At 39.5% G+C, this 20,571-nt stretch overlaps 1 protein-coding gene across 1 annotated transcript in view; it reads left to right on the forward strand.

Moving 5' to 3' along the window:
* Window positions 1-20,571, forward strand: part of USH2A (usherin) — a gene marked incomplete at both ends in the record, with an annotated part of 619,110 nt that overhangs the window by 474,154 nt on the left and 124,385 nt on the right. Inside the window, 5 exon segments of the mRNA XM_084245562.1 lie at window positions 4,575-4,798; window positions 6,862-7,066; window positions 7,913-8,110; window positions 8,633-8,787; window positions 10,675-10,873. Coding sequence (XP_084101688.1) covers window positions 4,575-4,798; window positions 6,862-7,066; window positions 7,913-8,110; window positions 8,633-8,787; window positions 10,675-10,873 — 981 coding nt within the window.

Below are 20,571 nucleotides of genomic sequence, written 5' to 3' on the forward strand. Positions count from 1 at the left end.
GAGACATCAGAACCTGATCTAAGAAATGGAGCAGGTTACTGGCCACTAGGACAGTGGTCCTTAATTTTTTTTGGGGGGGAGGAGGAAGCATGCAATCTCTTCCTTTGAAAGTCATGAACCCTCACTTCAAATAAAATTACATTAGCATAAAAAAATTCAAATAGAATACACACAAAAATTGGCTGCCATTTCATACACCCTTGAAATCTATCCACGAACCTCAATTTCAGAATCATTTTTTTATTTACTTCAGTGTGACCTTCCAAGATGAGGAAACATTTCTTAAGCACATTCAGGCATTCCTCAGCGCCTGTGAGTCGGATCAGCTCCACGGTTCTTCCTTAAAGTTCCGCAGCTCTGGCGATCATGGTGGACAGGAGGAATGCTACCTTGAAAAGGAAAAAAAAAATCTCTTTTATTCTTTTGACCTTCCTGTAGCTTTCACTGAAAATAGACATGTTCCAAGTGTCTTTTTCCTCTCTCAGCTGCTCCCTCCTGTCGCCCCTAATGACTGTGACCTCAGTGACCTTCCAGAATATCCATATGGCCCTTTTTCTCCTCAACCCAGTAACACCGTACCTGCTACACGAGGGTTTGGATCTCAAAATATTTTTCCTGAGGCTGGCCTCTCGCTGCCTGGCATTGTCTGCCTGCCACGAGACCAGGCTGGCTCGTAAAACATCTCTTTATGTACTTTATTACTTAAACTCTTTTATTTGCCTGCAGGAGCCCTTTAACAAAATCACATTGAATTGACTTTCTCACACCAAATCAAATCTCCCTGGTCCCAGTTCAGTTGTCTTTGTCAATATGTATTTTATAAATGGAGTGAATTAACAGATGCTGTTGGAACAGAAGCGCTGGGCTGGCGTTTATGTTTTAGTGCTCTCTCTGGACAGGTGCGTTGTGAAGGCGCGTTAGACAGGTACCTCGAGATGAAAGTCATGCTCCTCGTTTCAGGGGATACGTATGCTTAGCCCTTTTCTTCGAATATATTTTAAACCTCTCAATGACTCTTCCATTGTTTGTGTTTGCTTATATGATTTATCAATATGCCATTATGCCATGAATCTAAGGTTGGACTTGATTAGATACCTTAGTCTGAAAAGATAAAAATTAAAGCCTCTCTAGCAAAGAGGAGAGGATTTGCTTCAGTCATGAGAACCTGATTGTGACCTTTGGAACACTCTGCCTATGTCTGTCATAAATGATACCCACGCAGCTTTTGGTAAGACACTCAGCTTGGAAATTCTTTGCAAATAGAATACGGAGTTGAAATGTCATAGAATCACACTTCAGTAGAGTGAATGACACCCACTGTTTGTGACATGAGGTGGGATTTGGGGAGATCACAATGAGAGAAACCCAGCACTGATATCCATGGTGTAAGGAATCGCATTGAAAGAATATTTCCCAGGAAAATTTCTATATGGCATCAAGAATCTTCAAAATGTGCAATGTATAAATGTTGTAAAATACATTGCCAAGATTTGGGGAGCATTTTTTGGTGGCAGTCATAGAGCCACCTGCTGGTGAAGACAGGTACACATTGCTTCTCGCTCACGCCCTGCAGATTTTATAAATTGGTCCTAAGAATGACTAATCCCAAACCTTTGTTTTCATTCTTCTAGCCCTAAAATATAACCCTTTCCCTTCAAATGTGGCTCCCATGATCTACTTCAAAATGTCACAGTGATTTGTCACATTCCTGATTCTGATTTTCACCCTTGCAAAATTAGATTCTTGGTCCTTTAAAGAAAAAATGGAACACTTATTTTGCACATTGAATAATTAAGAAATAATTCAGGCCTATGTGTTTATAGCTGTTTCCTTTTTCAGTCCTGGACATTGTTAGATTGGGTAACACATTTGAAGTATTCTTAATAACTTGAGAAAAAAATTATTTCCTCCACTATTTTATCCTTTGTAGCCAATGCAAGGGAACTAACCCCCTGGCTATGTCCACTCTTTGCAAAGATAGTTCGTGTCATTTCATCTCAGAAGTAAACACCTCCCGGATCAGTGTGTGCAGTACCACTTTAATAACATCTGCATCTGATTCAAAGAAGCTCTTTACCTTTGTACAGATTTAATGAAGAGCTTCTGGAAGAACAGATCAATCCATGATCCACAACCTATTTTGTTTTTCTTTGAGCATATTTAAAATTGTGCATTTGCGTGTCAAAGTTCAGAAGTCAAGTGCTACATGTGATAAATTAGGTAGGGGTCAAAAGTTACTGCAGTGCAGTTTTAGAAGATTGTCTGTCTCTGAATTTGCAGCTCATTCATGCTGAAGTGATGCACTATGGGAATTACTACCAAACTCTGTGCCGCAACATCTGCTCTCCCTAAGTGAGTTAGTGCACGTCAGACATCTTTATGTCAGAATATTGCAGTGATGGATGCAGTCTTCAGAAAATGCTGCATAAAAATCTGGTGTGCCGTTCTGGCCATTAAGTGAAATTACTATTTAAATTAATGGCACTGTCACAGTTTATCTGTGCAAAGAATGAACGCTGATTAGGGTATTAAGTAATTAGCAATTTATCACACTGGAACAAGGTTGATAATAATTAAAGAAGTAATGGTTTACCAAAGAAACTAGAATGGGAGTCACTTCTTGTTATGTGAGTGAAATCTTGGCTGAAAATTTTAATTCAGTGGAACAAAGATGAAGTTCTTTGTGAAAGAAAGCGTCCCTTTTTGCTAGTGTAAAAACAGTTCATTACCGAAATTTTAGTCAACCTGTCAAAAGTCCCTTAGAGCAGTCCAATGGCTGATTAGAAGTTTTGAATTAGATCAATGTCTGCATTTTGATTTTATATGGAAAGCTTGGTGAAGCCATAAAGCCATTTGGGAGTGAAAGGGAAGAGTGTATCCTGCTCTCTAAAGGACCAGTTTTGATTGCTCCTTAAAAAAGAAACATGCATTAACTTAAGAAAACTGTTACAGAAAACAAATGGCAACAAAGAACCCGAGCTTGTATTTAAATAGCTTATCAGAAAAGCAAGAGAAAAATGCCTAACATCATAAAACCTGAAGCAATGGATTTTTTCTTTGTCATTTGTGAGTGTGTATGATTTTTACACATCATAATCAAAACTCATACTGCAGTGATAATCTGTGGTGTACCCCTGCTGGGTGTACTTATTTGAGAGAACTTTTCCTGCAAACATTGAAACACCTAAAATTTATTATTAATAAAGCACCAAAGAAAACAGCTTCCTTTTAAGCCTCTTACTTTGAACAATTACCTTGTTTAGGTATACATGGCATGTCAAAACTCAATTGTGATTAATGTATATCATGAATCATAAGTAAAAATTGTTAAATATTGGGAGCTTTTTATTTTTAAGTAGAAATATCAGTGACAGGGCTCTTTGAAGTCATGCGTGGATAAACATCTTTGTTAAAGCATGTGCCAACCAGTGTCTACTTTCAATGATTTAAAAAAAAAAAGCACTTAAAAACTCAGTCTATTAATAGAGTGTCTTTCATAATGGAGGTGTTTGTACAGGACCAGATTAAACAATTCAGGACCCCAGGGCTCTCTGAAGTTGAGGTTCTTTATGTTATCAGTCAGGACTAATAATAAATAAACAAAATTCTAATTAAAATAAATCATTCATTGTATTGTGTTGCTTTATCACTGGATATAAATCCTCATATGATAGCACTGTGACATGGGGTACAGGCACCTTAATTTCTAGCCTAATCTGACTCTAGAGTATTGTTTATTGATTCAGGCTTTTATGTCTAAATTTCTGCTGTATCTCTTCTGTAGCACGATCTCAATGATTTGAACAGAGACAGTTAAGCTGGTTTTGATGGGAGAAAGGAGCCTGCTTGGCACCTTGTTCACATGGGTCATTGGGTCTTTCATCAACTCTGGAGATCAATGATCCTCCCTCCAAGGCTTTCTGCCACTGCCCCCAAACTCATGCCTATGTCTAGAAGAGAATGAATGACCCAATGACTCACTCACCAGATCAGTGAGCATGTTCTATTGGTTTTGAAGACCTAATGTAGTTCATGAAGAAAGAATGGAACCTCAAGGAGAAACTGTTTGCATTCTGGAGAAAGCCAAGCAAAGATGGGCAAGACATCCTCCAGCACAGATTCACCAGTTCCAGGGTGCTGCTCCCCCACCACTCTGTCTGACCTCTTACCCAGGGGCTCGGGTGACCTTTCCTTCTTTGTGAATTTCTGGAGATTTCTTCTGAGTCCGTCCAGTGGTACTCTTCCTCCATCTGCAACCAAACATTTTCCTCACAAAAGGGCAGCAACCCTCATGGCAAAGACCAAGTCTTATTTTAATGGCCACTTTAATTGGCTCACTGAGTGATTTTGGAGCATTTGCTCTTGTGAGTTCTATACCTAATTAGTGTTTGCTGCTCTTGGTAAGAAGGACCCCTCACTGCACATTTAAATCACCTTGGTAGACAAAGCCACCTTAGGTAGTGTACCATTTCAGCAACTGTCTGAGTCTGACATTTTTATACTGAACTTTATAGCAACCTCAGTTTTCTTCCCTTTTTTATTTCATATTCATATATAACATTTTATTGTTGCAGGGATGTTCTGTTGTGGGCAGGATTATGTGAATATGTCAGATACCATATGCTGCTCAGCTTCCAGTGGAGAGTCTAAAGCACATGTTAAAAAGAATGACCCAATGCCAGTAAAATGCTGTGAGACCGAGCTCATTCCAGAGAGCCAGAGATGCTGTAATGGAGTTGGATATAATCCTTTGAAATATGTTTGCTCTGACAAGATTTCAACTGGAATGATGATGAAGGTAATTGATAGAAAACCTCTCAGAAGCGCTGATTTGACAATGGAAAGAGAAATACATTGTTCATAACTATTTTTCTAAAATAGGAATATAAAAACTCCTGTGTGCATTATTCATTTTCACATTACATCCATATTAATACCGAATGAGTTTGCTATGATTGATGTTATTGCAATGAATTCTAAAGGAATTAATAATGATTAGCTGTTTTACCCAGCACCTCGGAACAGTGTAGGTTGAAGTCTGTGCAAAAAGAAGCAGCTGGTCTCCAGTGGTATAGACATGGTTCCATTTCATGTCTAGGGGTCCTATGAATGAAGATTAAGGGGACTTTGATAGAGACCTTACATCTAGCAGGTTCACTCAACTGTTGTGTTGACAGTGCAAGAAGAGCAGCGGCCTCTGTGAATCAAAGCACTCTGAATAGTCCTGTGGGTGTGTCATTTGTCTTTCTGTGCTGAGCTACTGTATGTCCAGTTTGTTAGCATCAAAACTGACCAGGAACTCCAGAAACCTACCATCTTAAGGACAGATTACAGACTCTCAAAAAACAAGCACCGTACCATGCACCACAGTAATTTGTCATTAGGACTTGACTAAAAATGGGGGGTTGGCTTGTAGGCGATGGAAGGGCTTTTGCTGACTGAGGCAACTATATGATGGTTGTGTGAACATTCTAAAATTTGGGATATAAAATACCTCTGGAGCTTGTTAGGGCCCCAGCAAACACTCTGAAGAATTGATTTATTGAGATAATACATCAGATCATTGAAGAGAATAGGTTCTTCATGGAATAAACAATTATACAGAAGGTCCACCCCACCCACATAGTTATTTGTCTACTAAATTTTTGTCACTAGTCTGACTCATCACAGTTTTAATTAGACAATTGTATGAAAGAAATGTATCCAACACTATGTTGCCAAACTTTCCATTTTTTTTCCAGATTATGTTAGTTTGAATCTTCCCAGTGTGTGGTAGTTGCCATCCGCTTTCTTTTAACTTTCTCTGTCCTTTATCATTTCACTGGGTCTTAAGAAGAGATGGATGAGTGGAAAATAGACTTTTGGTGATCAAAATGTAGTGGCACAAATGTTGAATTATAGTCCTCTACACCAATATCACCACAATAAAAATTTGCTAATAAAAATATGCTAATAAGCAAGAAAATACGAGGAAATGAAGATAAATGCAGGTGTTCAATTCACCATCTTTAAATGAAAGTCCTAGAATTTTTTCTGAAGCATATTTATTTTTACCGACTTTGGGTGAATAAATTATTTTATGTACGAGAGAGGTTGAATGTAGATCAATTTTAAATAGGATAATTATTTAAAATACATTATGCTATCTATATAGAGAGGAAAGGAAATGTAGAGTTCTGCATTTTAAAAATATTGCCTTATTTACATCTCCAATTTAGGGTGATTACATATTTCGTTTTCTGAGATTAGAACACACTTATGCTTGTCTATAACAGCAATAAAAATTATCCAAAGATTCACCTGAGAAAAGTTTACAAATATAAATGATAATAATTACACTGAAAGTTCATAAATTATTTTAATTTTCTAAAGCTTGGATAAGAAATTCTTCTTAGAGTTTCCACCTTCTCAACAGCACAAGAAGTACAAATTCTCAAATGTTTCACATTCTTTATTTTCTCTAAAACTTGGTTAGCAAAGTGTCAAGGTAATAATATAAAATAACAACCTCTCTTGTTAGGCCATTCTAGGTTTTTTCTCATTTGATTCACACAACAAATCTGCATGATAAATTTAATTTCCATCCTCTCTGAGCAAGCTGAGTCTTTGAGAGTTTAAGTGACTTGCTCAAGGTCACAGAACTAGTAAGTAGAAAAAGTGGATTTTGAATCCAAGTCTGTGTCACTTGAAAGTAACTGCTCTCTTTAGTATATTAACTGCCTTCATTTCTTTTTATGAATTTTGAGATTTCCTTTTCTGAACGTGGCATATGAAAATTTCATTTGAAGGTTGTAAAAACCTACCCCACCTATGTCTAAATAAAAATTTATAACCCCCTCCTCCCTCTCCTAATTGACTTAGGAGACCAGAGTGCATGGGACTGTCTGCTCAGCCTCTACGCCAGGCACAGAACACTGCAGCAGGTGCGGCTTCCACATTACCAGCCACGTCTGTGCTATGAGAAGGGAGCCTGGAAATTCCACAGGGAAGGCGTCAATCGAAGAAATGTGCTCATCTGCCAAAGAGACTCTTTGTGCTGGAAGTGCAGACACGTTCTCCTTTGCAGGTAACAAAGTGAGCCACATGCCCATGGCTCCATTGTAATAGTGAAAAGCTGCAGAAAATGCAGATTGATTTCATTCTGACAGCATCGCTTTCTTCACCTACCCTCCATTAATTCCATCATAGCTGTGGGCCAGCTAGTGAAAGAGTCAATTTTTTCAAAGTTAGTCATTTAAGTTTTGTGAGTCTACCTTTAAATAAAGGTATGCTATTTTTAAATTGATCCGAGAAAACAGAGCAGAGAAATGAATAAGCTGTGTGTCCTTTATGGTATATCATCATTGGATTTTCAATGAACCCCACTCTTTCCCTCAAAAGTTTGAATGCAGGCTCTTAATAAATGCACTGAATGAGTGTTGCCATATTGCATACAGAAAAAAATGAAAAATCCTGTCTGTGGCCATACCTAGCTGCAACAAAGACTGGGAAATGTACTGTTTAACCAGGAAATCCCTGAGCAGGACACAAGGGAGATCTGGGGACACACTGATACTGTCTTACCTGAGAAAACAGAGATTGAATATAAGCTTTTGGATTTCTATAATAATTTATATTTTGACAGGATAGTACTCCCCCCTCAGGTACAGCCCTCCCAGCAGCAAGGCACCCAGAACCTTCCACCAGCATTGATTGTGCTCTCTTCTTCTCCTCCTCATCTGAAAGCCACAGATCCATGGTCCATTTTCAAGGGCAGGTTTTGAAGTTTGTCTTTGTTTTATCCTTTGTTTTTTTCTTACGCCACCTAAAAGTGACACCATCTACTTAAATGTTTAAGATTTGATATTCATTTTCAATATAATGATTTAAAAAAACTTTTTTTTAACCCTTACTGCTTGATTTCTCTTTCCAGATGTGAACCTGGAGCCCTACACAACATATGAGTATAGCGTCTCTGTGTGGAATAGCCATGGACAAGGGCTTAACAAAGCCATAAGGGCCAGCACAAAAGAAGAAATGCCTCAGAGAGTGAGCCCCCCCTGGAAGACCAAAGTGGATAATTGTGAAGATGCAATAGTGATAAATTGGAGGAAACCTATACGATCAAAGGGTATTAAGCTACTTTTAAAATAGAAATAACATAACCCATAAATCCATAAGAAAATTGAAATGAGTCACAACCAGCATTTAATTGGCATGCATCATCTAACCACTAAAAATTATTTTCTGACAAAGGGAACTTTAGCTATATGCCAAATGATCATTTTGTGAAATAGCTCTCATATGCTTTTAGCCAAAAAAAAAAAAATTAATCCAGCATATGTCTGGGTTCCCTTCATATAAGCAAAGCTAGTTAAGGGAAGACAAAATACTTTTAATATTGGAAGTAAGTTTGTTTGGGAATGAAGGGAAATAAACATAAATGACTCTTTGATTATCTATGTCAAGAATGTATCTTCTCCATAGAATGACTGTAATTAAGATTTCCTTGAACACAGTAATATAATAGCAAATTAAAATCAAATCATGGCATTTTACCCCATTTCCTTAGAATGCTTAGAGTTAAAAGTTGTTCGCAAATAATTCAGAGGATTGTGACACACAAATATGGACATTTATTTGCCTCTTTCAGGTCCTGTTATTTACTATATTCTTCTCCGAAATGGAATCAAATGTTATCGTGGGACATCACTGAGCTTCTCTGATACAAAGAGAATTCAGTCTTCTCAGGAATATTCATACCAGCTGAAAACTTGCATAGTTGTTGGCTGTGCCACCAACAGCAAGGTAAGGGAGATTTGCCCAAACTCTGGACAGACGTTCCTGCATGAAAACCATATGAATATCTGGGCTGTGAGTGATTTGTCCAATGACAGAAAGGTACTCATGTGTCATCTCTACTGAGGACAGATATGCCTGAAAAGAGATGTCATGGGAAGGGAGATTCCTCCAAATATCAAATCTTCTTAATAAGTAAAAAGAAAACTTGAATCAATATTATCCTTCCCTTTAAATTTCTCCCCTACCAATTGTTATTAGATAATCTTCTACAAATCCATAATAATCCCCAAGTTCTTCCTTGCTTTAAGAGAGTTTCTACTTATCTATCATTTCAACAAACGTTGCCTGATCTTGGGAAACAGAAAAGGACAAAAGAACCTGACATGGAAAGTAAAGTGGTATCACATCTTCTACAACTGTTTGGCGGAAGTGGTGAAACTTCAACTCAGGCAACAGGAGTCAGAGTGGAAAATAAAGATTGGAAAGATGCAACAGATATGCATGGAAGCTGCAGGACTCAGTGCTCAGCTGCATATAACAAATGAAAGCGTCATGGGTATTTTCAAGATGCCTGACCTGAGCATTTTATAGATCATGGTGCCATTCTGTAAGAGAAAAGTAAAAAATAAGCAAAAAAAAAGAAAAGTAAAAAATAAGGAAAAAAAGATACTATATAAATATACTTTTTTTTTAAGGAGGAGATAGCACACAGAGAGGTAGAAGAAAGTGCTTTTTGACTCTTGAACTGAAAATGTCCAGCAGAAGCTGCATAAGAAGTGACTGGAATTTGGTAGAAATTTCTAGGAGGGAGTATAAGCAAGGAGTTTGAATATGGTCATCAAAGGAGAATAGAGAGAGTAAAATAAGGGACCATCAGTGATGAGCACTGGGGAGCAGTACTAGATGGGAAAAGGCAAGCCCAGGAGAATGATTAGGAGGACAATGGAATAATTTTAGAGGGAAATGGAGGAGTCCTTTCACAGAAGCCAACCCAGTCGTGAGGAAACCCAGGAGAAACACCCACAACTGACAGCTCTGGTTCTTGGGATCTTGCTAAAGCTCAGGAGAGCAGCCCCATCACTGTGGAAGAATCTTGGGCCAGGTGATGGGGCACAGGGCATGAGCAACACCCCGAGAAGTATCCCCTAAGCTGTCACCATTGAGACAGATGGCCCCTGACCAGCTCATCAGAACTGATGGGTGACTGGTCCTGGAACAGCCTTGTGCTTTCTGCTCAGACACAGCTCAAACTCACCAGATACCCATGTTTGGTGAAAAGCAGAAATGTGAGTCAATTCTGTTAAAAAAAAATAAAATCAGAAGCCCATTCCTTTCCAAAATTCTGTTCTTGTGTTTTCCCTTCTCACATGGTTCATTTTCTGGAATGTTGATGCCAACACTGTAAAGTCAGCTGGAGTGTCTCAGGAAAAGTGCAGGAGACTCTGCCCCTTTATACTGTTGAATGTGCATTATATGCAAGCCAGTTCAGACGTGGGTTTTGCTCCATATTTACTGGTGCTTAAAATGTACCAAATCAGGCTGTTAAAATGCAAAGACACTGATGGGGCCATATGGAAGAGAGTTATCAAGAGTTCTCTAGTAAGACAGTCTGCCAGCCAGATTTTACTTGTTTAAACCGAGGGCTGCTCTCTGCCGTCAAAATCGTTGTTGAACCTATTGTGATGAATGGTAGGCTGAGACTTATGTAATGTATTCAAGGTCAGATTTCATTGTTCGAATAGCATGGGAGGGAAAGAATAAAGCCCCTCTGAGCTCTGCTAATGATACGCCAAGCCAGACAACAACATTTTAAAACAAAAGTGACAATCTTGTGGCTCAGAATACCTAGTGTACGATTACATCAAATCACTGTTTTCATTCCTGTGTTTGCAGGTAGCGGCAGCTACCAGCCCAGGGGTTCCACAGAGCATCCTGCTCCCAAGGGTCACAGCCCCCAAGGTGGAGCCCCTGCCTCTGAGCTGGAGCATCCCTGAGAAGCCCAGCGGCGTCGTTACTGAGCACCTGCTCAGGCAGGCAGGGAAAGGGCTCCTCCACACCAACACCACACAGAGGAGGCAGCACACGGTCACAGGTGAGGAAAAAAGGAGGAAAACCTCCCGGAAGAGTCTGTTGTTGTTGGGGGGATGGCAAAGCCTCCCGGGGGTGTGCGTTTGATATATGAGGTCACATCGAAAGGACGTGTTCTCTTGACATATGGTCAGGTTCCACTTATCCATGCTAATAGAAGAGCCCACACTGGCAGCAATAAGCCACAACAGCAGATAACTTCAGAAATAATTTATATTTGGCTTTGATATGCATTATGTGTAGGGTTTTTGCATCAGTATTAACTTTTTTTTTTCAGACAAACAGTAAGATGCATTTTCATTCCCCAAGGATACACTCATAGATAATAGGAGTAGACTAGCCAAGAATATACTGGAAGGCAGGGGAAAATCAGCCAGAAGCTAACATTTATCTATCAAGTGGGTAATTAATACGCAGAATAGTTGATAGTTGACTGGCTATGGTAATTGGTGTTGTTATCATTATTAACAGTAATTAATTGTGCATTTTTATTATTATAAGGTTGTTTATTATAATCAATTTTAATAATACAGAGATAAACCAATATAATAGTATGTTAGATAAACATTAGCAGTGATTAAATAATAATTAATCTGTTTGAGCTTAAATGTCACTTCTGAAAAGAAGAAAAGCATTTCCTGACTTGCAGTAGAGAGACTTCTCTAACACACTGCCTTTTCACCTTCTTTTATTTCCATCTTAGACCTCTCATATTCTGATATTTTCAGTGTTTGTTGTTAGTCTTGCCAAGTCTACCCTGCTGGAATGGAAGCAGCAGGATTACAGACCTTCTCTGCCTCATTCAATTCTCTATCACTAGCACCTAGATAGGCCTTGACACATCAGGAGGTACTAAATAAATGTTTGGAAAATGAATAGAGTAGGTATGTGCCAAACAAGTCCAAAGCATGAGGCTTATAGTGTGTCATTTCAGTCTTATCACATACCTATGAGGTAGAGAGAATTATTACTCCCACCTATGAGGTAGAGAGAATTATTACTCCCATTTTACAGAAAAGAATACTTGGAGAGATTTAATAACTAGTTACTACTTTGGGCCCAGGAATCATCTCAAACCATTATGTATTTTGAGATTCGAGACCACAGGCAAGGGTTTAGAAACTTCTGCTTGTTCCTATTGCCAGCAACCTATCTCCAAAGCCTCTTGTGCTGATGCCCTGGTCCCCTTGGGCCCAAGTCCAGAGGCGCATTAATACCAGAAAGACTTGCTAGAGTGTGCCTGATATTTCTTTAGAGGAGGCTCAAGCTATGCCGCACAGTGGAAAAATAAATTCACCTTGATATTCTCTTAAACTTCATAATTCCCTGGCACACAAACAAACATTCACTGACAGTCCACTGCTTTCCAAAAGTGCCATAAGCCTGCAGATGGTGCTTAAGAAATATTTACAGACCAGCACATGCATTCCTTATCTGGAGGTCTGGAACTAAACAGAGGATAAAGGGGATGAGGAAAGTCCTCATCAATTCAGATGATCAAATTTGTTCCTTACAGCTTTTAAACCTAAAGTGAAAATCATCACAAGTGATTGAAGTAACATAGTTTTACATAATAAAACCTCACGTTTATATAGTGCTTTACAATTTTAAAGATCCAATTGTGTTTTGACTCAATTGATTATGAGACACAGCCCTGTAAGACAAGTAAGGGTGTCTTTAATGCCCATATTTGACAAATTTAAAGGAAAACTGATATATGCAGAGTGTCCCCTTATGACTCACCCAGCCGTAAGGAAGTCAGAGCACTTTTCATTACGACAAAATGTGTGTTCCTACTGGCTATGCGTTGGACAGCTTTCCAAGTATCCTAAAATAAAATTGCTCCTCTTAAGAATCTCCCAGGAAAAGGAAATGTCAGGGTACAGGAGAAAATCCCCTCCTTTTGGGGTCCTTTTATGGCTTCCAAGTCATCAAAACATCATCAGACAGGTTACCAAATGAAAAATCTATTTAGTAACAGATCTATGGAGAATTTACCTGGTTGTAAATTCTAAAGAACAATGGAGCAGACTGGGCATAGTTATCCTGTGTTTTAGAGACCTGGGGCATCATGGGGCCAGAGGGAGGGTCCATTACATGATAAACAAGGAGAGGATGATCTCAGATGAACTTCTCAGATAAAAAGGTCATGTTCCTTATAAATCTACGCCTGGATGAGACTCTTCCCCAATACTACATTCTTCTAGATCATAAAAGGGGGAGCAATGATTACTACTTTGATTAGGAAAAGGATCCAAGGACAACAAACTCCTAGGAACTTCACTACCCTTAAAATAATCCTTATGCTTTAAGGAATGGTGACAGTGATAGACTTGCGGTCTCAATTTACCTTTGGTTCACACCAAGGTGATACTTTCTGGAAGAGGCCTCCTCTGAGCATATTGAGAAAAATCTAGCTGACTCTTGGGGAGACCAGGCCCACAGCAATACTGACAACCTAAGGAAAAGTTGCAAATACAGGGTGATTGGTGCTACAACTGAACTCTGTGCAGGACACGGCAGGCAGATGTCACGAAAGTTGTGTGGAGTAGACAGTGGAATATCATTAGACTTCTGGAGTTCAAGCAAAGGCACATTAAGATTTTGTACCAGGAAAGGTTGCACAATAAACTGGTACACAGGAATGAGGAATTGTTTTCTTTTCACAATATTTATCTGTTTAACCAGCCTTGGCAAAATGAATTGAGCAAGGCCTCTCTAGCAGCCTTGGCTTTGAACTCTTGCTGCTTGGCATTTTTCAGAAACCAGCACTGAAATGCCAGCAGTCTATATTCAATTGTGGTTTCTAAGCCAACAGAACTGATAGCTTCCTTAGTGTAATCATAATATAATTGCCAAGATTTTTCTTTACATGCCTTCACTCTACCTCTTCTTCCTTTCGTTGTCATTCTTAATGTATATTTTTTTCATGTTGGAGAAGATTTCATTCATATAACTTGATGCCAGCAATCCTCATGTATAAAAATCAATTTTTATCAAGTTTTTCCATGTAATTTTACTTTTTAACAAGTTCATAAAATGGAACTACATCTTCAGAATTCATTTGGTCTCTCTGTCAGTACAGTTTTACGTAGACCTAGAGAATGTTTCACTTGGACTTCTATCCTTGAAGAGAGGTTTCCTGTTAAAGGGGGAAATAAGGCCTCCTTCAGAAAAACCTCACAGGTACAGAGTCTCTGAGTGTGATTTCCAGGCTCTGCCATCATCAGCAACCTGTTCACGAGTTTCGTCTGCCAGGGGAAAGTCACTTCCATGCTTAGATAACTGGCCACATTCAGTACTCAATGATGGGAATAACTATTCTATTGAGCTCATGGAATGAACAAAAACAATCAAATTTACTTCACATTCCATCTCAAATGTTGGGTTGAAAAGCTCCCTGAACCTCCTGAGGTAAAAAGTTTTGATTTTCTCTTCATTTCCCAATCCCTGGCATTCCCCGAGTACCCAGGGAGTGCTAATGAAATCGGAGTACCAGTCATCCCTGAGCCTAGAAATGTAGGTCCTCGGCAATGACAGAAGGGAAGCCAGCACCTTGCCTCAGCCCCATTGTCTCTGTGCTTATTTTTAATTACCTCAAAGCTTTAGAAACATGATCCTGTAAATGCTTTGTGGGAATAGTGGCGAATGCACTCATGATGTGAAATCCATAAATTGCTTATAATCCTCTCAAGATGTTAAAAAAAGCATTAAGTAATTGAAGACAGGAAGTCCTCAGTTAATTATTTAGAGGTGTTATCAATGCTTTAAGTAAACTGAAGCATTCTCTGCTATCTCACTGAGCCGAATACCACGGGGAGAGCTGCCATCATCTTCTCATATTCGCTAATGCAAACAGCGCATGGCAGCTTGTCAATAAAAGACCTCTTCCTGTCGTTTATTACTAAACATGGCCACCTACCCACACAGAACAATGGAGATGGCAGTGGTGGCATTGTTTCATTTTTGGTGACCACCACCTTCTACATCAGCCTCCTAACGTGGGCCCTGGGGTGGAGGATTAACTCCATCAGGAGGGCCACCAAGAGCAAAATGAATTGAGCAAGGCCTCTCTAGCAGTTCAGATAAGGGCTGAGGTGTCTTCACTCTCGAGGAGGTGTTTTCAAAATAATTCATGAAAAATTGTTCATGGTTGCATTTTACAAGGGAAGGCCTGCCAGCATTAAGTTAGCAAGGAGAGAAGAATCGGCCTCCTTTCCACTGTTCTTAGAACCTCCTGAAAACCTTCTGTGCTAAAATAGCACAAGCCCTAGCAGTGCAGGCTGGAGCTGAAAATGTGCTGAAACAGATAGATAGTCTACGTGTCCCTTTTGATAAAAAAGAGAATGTAGTTTGACCACTAATATCACAAAATGTGATTTCTTTATAAAGGAATTGCTTTGTACAATTTTCTTTATAATTATTTAAAAAAATTACTTTTAAAGGAATTTTATGTTTTGATAACTCTGTGTCCCCAGAAGATCCTGCACTTGCTCTCCTGGCAATTATACTTTATGGCAATGTTCTTTTTCCTCATCTCTGTTCTTTATTAGTAAGTAAAGCTTTTTAAGGGCAGAGACAATGCTTCCTGTTTGCCGTTGTATCTCCTATTCTGCGATAGGGATTGCAGTTCTTAAGAATTATTGTGTTCAAAATTATTCATGAAATTAATAAACAGCAAATGAGTATCTGAATGATTATATCTATGTCAGCTGGATATAAAAACCACATTGTTAAATACACCTGAATCAGTCTCAGACAGGATGGGTTACATATATGGAAGGGCCTAGAACAAAATGAAAATATGGGGATCCTAGCTCAGAAATCATTCAGAATTTCAAGACAGTGAGGGCAGAATTTTGAGTCAAGCCCGGAGCCTCTACCCTGGGGCCTTGCGTGACAGCTCAGGTTGACCCCAGGAAGCCATCCTGACCTCTGGCCATCTGGATTTATTGGCAGTATATTTCTTTAATTGAAGCAGACAGAAAGAAAACTGGAAGACAGGATGGCAAGCGCAACCTCGGAACAGCTTCGAAGATGCTTCTACGGTTGTGTGTGAGCACAAAGCTGCATTTTCCCCACCAAAGTCTGGCTACCGCCACCAGGCAGGGGACATGTGAATGGAGATATGAGAATTCAATTAATTTTCATTTTGCCAACTCTGAGGGAAACTATGTGTGTGACTACCTGCCAAGAAAAAAAAAGAATCAACCACTGTTTCTTTCTTTGCCCATTTTTATGGATACAGTATTATAGCCAAAGATTTATAGACAGCAGTTGCCTAGACACTAATATTTAAAGAAAAAACTGCTCCCAGGAACCCCAGACATTCCAAGACACATATCCTGGACATCACTTCCTCTGCTCTGTCCCAATGGCCCGAGACTACCCTGCCCCTCTGCGAGGTGTGTCTCCTCAGACATGTGACCAGTATCTCACTTTGCTGCCACCTGAAGCCACATTTTACTTCTCGAGAGGAAAACTGCCTGAAAATGTAGACAAATAGAGGTCTTGGTCTAGTCCAACCAAACCGCAGAGAGGAAAGCTGTTTACCCTGACAGTGTTACCAACATCAGCAGTGTGGGATCATTCTCCCCTAAAGGGTTGACAGGGATTTCTCCACATGCATAGGGTAGACCTCCTTCAGTGTCAACCTTGCTGTAGGAACTGAAGGACCTGTGAGCCTAATTCTTTGAAGAGTGCAGATTATTTTAAATTAAGAAAAGGGAAGGCCCTAGAGGCTACGAGAAGATTTGTCCATTTCTCAGTTTCCCTTTTCCTAGTCAAAGAAGCAATCACTGCACCCCCTTATTGTTGTGACCTATTACTCAGGTATCAGTTTACCAGTGACAATGTCCTGAGACTCTCATCTTTACCCACAGAGTGAAAGGATGAAGTAACCCTCTCCTTGTCATGTGAAGTCTCCCCCCTCCTCTCTCCTTGACACCCCAATTTTGGGGTGGTTCACCCCAATTTTCTTGAATTTATAGCCATGTAAATTCTTCATAGGCATGTTACTAAATTTTGGGCTTTTCTCCTACTGATCTGTCTGATGTTAATTTATTCATCCTTCCAGTCTCAAAAAAAATCAAGGTGGGGTATAGTAACTTTCTCCCCTGGGCTCCAACTATCCTATCAGTAGTCTTCATGCTGGTCTGTATTTGGTAATAGAATCTGTCAAATACTTCTTCTCGGAAGCACTTCCTATTGGGGAAGGAGAGCCTAAGTCACATGCAGAACCTCACTAAAATACAAAATTAAGAATGCAAATAAGCCTGTAGCAAGTAGTCAGAGCTGAAAGTATTGCATTGTCTTATAAACATTTGAAATACAAGAAAGCCTTTGTTTTGATATCCAGGTCCTATAACATATCCATATTTAAAGCATAGAGACATGAAATAGACAGTGCCAATGGTTGCCTATAATGGAACAAGAAATTGACTAAGTCCATGGAGAATTGTTGAGATTGTATTGGGTGATCCTAGTATGTGAACCCCTCAAATATTTTCTAATCAGTTTTTTGTAAAACAAATCAGAAATTAAATATACTGTAGATGTTACTAATTTGGTTCCGTGATGTCTTGGTGTATCTTTTCTGAACATCCAGATCTTCACATGCAATCGCATGTATCTAAAGTACATGCGAATCCTGATGCATCCTGATCTTCCCCATCATAGCCAATAGAATAAGTGGGTGACTGCTGTGACATAGCTCTTACTATCTGAAATTATAAAGGACACTATGCCTTTTCCTGACTATTTATCTGTAAATTAAAGATTAGAATAAAGCTGTTCTTTTTTAGAGTAGATCAAATATAACTTACATAAGGCCAGGTTTCGTTTCCAAATCATATTTTTATGATCCATGGGCAGAGTTGTTGCGATCCTTTTTAACACACATTTACTCTTGAATGTAATGCTACTTGCAAGTGTAATTATAATGAGTTTGGTTATAGTATGCTCTTTCCTTTAAAAGAGAACATGATTCCCTGTAGGGAAATTCAGGTAATTTGCAGCCACACTAATCTCCACTACACTAAAATGTTAAATACTTGGCTTTTCTCCATGCATTTGCCTTTCTCTTCTCTACAACTTCTATTTCCTACTCTTTTAATTCGATGCTGAGCACTTGAATGATGTTTTCTTTTCTCCTTCTACTCTTCCACTCCAGGATTAAGTTACAGTCAGAACTGTTCCTTTGAGACGCCTCTTTATTTCCCCCCTTCTCATTCTGATCAATTCATGAGTAGTTTTCAATTGGTGTGCCCTTTTCATTGCCTGTTGCTAATATTTCATACAGATCTCATTTCAAGAACTACCAATAGAGACTTAGTTAAAATGACAGCAAATTCCTGTTGAAATGTGCTGCTTTTATTGAGTTTTACGGGGACATAGATAAAAAAGGCCATCCAGTTCATTTAAATCACTGAAGCTTGAGGGCAGTCCATGCTTTCCTTACAGGTGATCTGAACCAAGCCTGTAAGTCATCCAATTCTCTCCCAGAATGAAAAATATAAAACCTAAGAAATGGCACAAAGTAGTGGATGCAAGCATGATCTTCCCTCAGTCTGTAGCCCAATTAAGCAGCCTTGACTAGCATACCATTGTCACCAAAGGGAAGACCCACCTACTCCAGGGGCCATGTCCCCCGCCCAGAGCTCCACTTGTTTAAAGGAACCAAGGCAAGATGCTAGTAACCTCAGGACCATGCCAAATCAGACATCCTCACGATGGAAATGGAGTAGGGTATGCAAAAAGACTCATGTGCAAAGATGTCGAGTGCAAAAAGAAGTCATGTGTGCATGAATCACAGGAGCCCTATCCCAGGCCCATAAATGCAGTTTTTTTGCCCACAAAGGGTCCTATAGCCCAAGGCTCAGGGAGAAGTTATCTTCTATGTGAAAGCTCACCATCCCTCTCCATTCCGTCATCAATGAGGAAAGTTTCTGTTGGCTGAGCCTCCTTCGGTTTATTTTATGGAAGCAAGGAATTCTGAAGGGGGCAGAACCAGCCAGCCGAGGGCTTAGATCCAAGGCATGATGACACCCTCAGTTTTCAGATATGGAAACTGAGGCACCTAGAGGTAAGAAAACTTGCCTGTGGTCCTAGTTTATAAGTTGTGGGTAAGGACGGGACCCCAGACAGTCTAACTGAAAACCAGGTCTCTTAACAGCCCTGCTGTCCGCCCCCAGCTTGACATGTGCTAATACTCAAAATGGAAAGAATGATGTATACATTCCTACCTATATTGTGTGTGTCCGGGAGGCTTTGAGCCGTCTCTGTCATCCTTTCCCCTGTAAAGAGCAGAAGCCTCACCCGATTGCTCTGGGCCACACTTCCCAGCCCAACTGCCCAGACTTCTCTCCCAGCCTCCCCTTTCCTTGTCCACGATCATGGTGGTGCTCTGTAACTGTCTGCATCTTAACTACATTAGCTGTAAAATGAACAGATACCATCACATGCCTCAGGGAGTTAGAGAGTACTTGGAATGGGTTAGTACCCCTCAAGGATCCAGAAGAAGGCCCGCAAGAAGTCAGGGCCCACTAGCCTTTAGCTAATATGGTATTTATGTAATCTAACAACTTGAAAACACCTGCCATTTTCATAAAATATAATTAGTGTGCAGAGCCCATTGAAAAAAGGAGTAAAATTGGAGCCACATCAAAACACCCTGACTTTGGGTTTGGGTTTTACTTTTTTATGTTGACTTGATGTCTGAACAAAATTCTTTCCACATATATTTTTATTTTAAACATGGCTAGCATGGTTTCCATCATGTTTACATCTTTCAGAGGTTGTTTAATCTTCAAAGGGAAGGTTGTTATTGAAATGTGTCTCTGATGGTCGCTCTTATATGATGGGGTGCAGGGCTTGGCGTATAAGTCCTGGCTATGTCCCACCCAACTCCTCCACCCTTTCACTGTGTGAGTACTTGGCTCTCTGGGCCTCGATTTTGATTTTCTGCCTTGAGAGGAATGATAACTCCTGTTCTGGTCGTAGTTCAGGTGAGAACTCCCTGAAGTAGGGGATATTATCAACTGAGTAATGGATCCAAGTCAAGTACCTTCAGAAAGTTTTTGTGAAGAAAGGACAATATATATTTATATATGCAAAATTTCCTTTTTTTAATTTAAATTTTATTTTTATATTCCCCATACTATTACAACCCCCTTATTTTGACCCCAATCCCTCCCCTCCCCCCCACCCCCCATATAGTGTCTCTGGTTCATAGTTGTTTGTTGATTTTGATATTTTCTTTCTTATAGTTATTCTTTTTCCTGGTCCCTTATGTAAGTTTTCTAGATTCCTGCTATGAGTGATACCATCTGGTATTTTTCTTTTTCTTTCTGCCTTATTTCTCTGAGCGTGATCCCTTCCAGCGCCATCCATGTTGCTGCAAATTGCATGTGTTTATCGTTTTTGAATGCTGAGTACTATTCCATGGTATATATGTACCACATCTTCTTGATCCAGTCATCTATTTTTGAGCATTTGGGTTGTTTCCAAAGCTTAGCTATTGTAAATAGTGTTGTTATAAACATAGGGGTGCAGGTGCTCTTTGGAATTGATGTTTCTGTGTCCTTTGGGTAAATACCTAGGAGTGGAATTGCTGGATCATATGGAAGTCTATGTTTAGTAGGTCAAGAAATCTCCACACAGCTCTCCATAGTGGTTGGACCAGTTTGCATTCCCACCAACAGT

The sequence above is a fragment of the Talpa europaea genome (assembly GCF_964194135.1).
Source record: "Talpa europaea genome assembly, chromosome: 10".
NCBI lineage: Eukaryota > Metazoa > Chordata > Mammalia > Eulipotyphla > Talpidae > Talpa > Talpa europaea.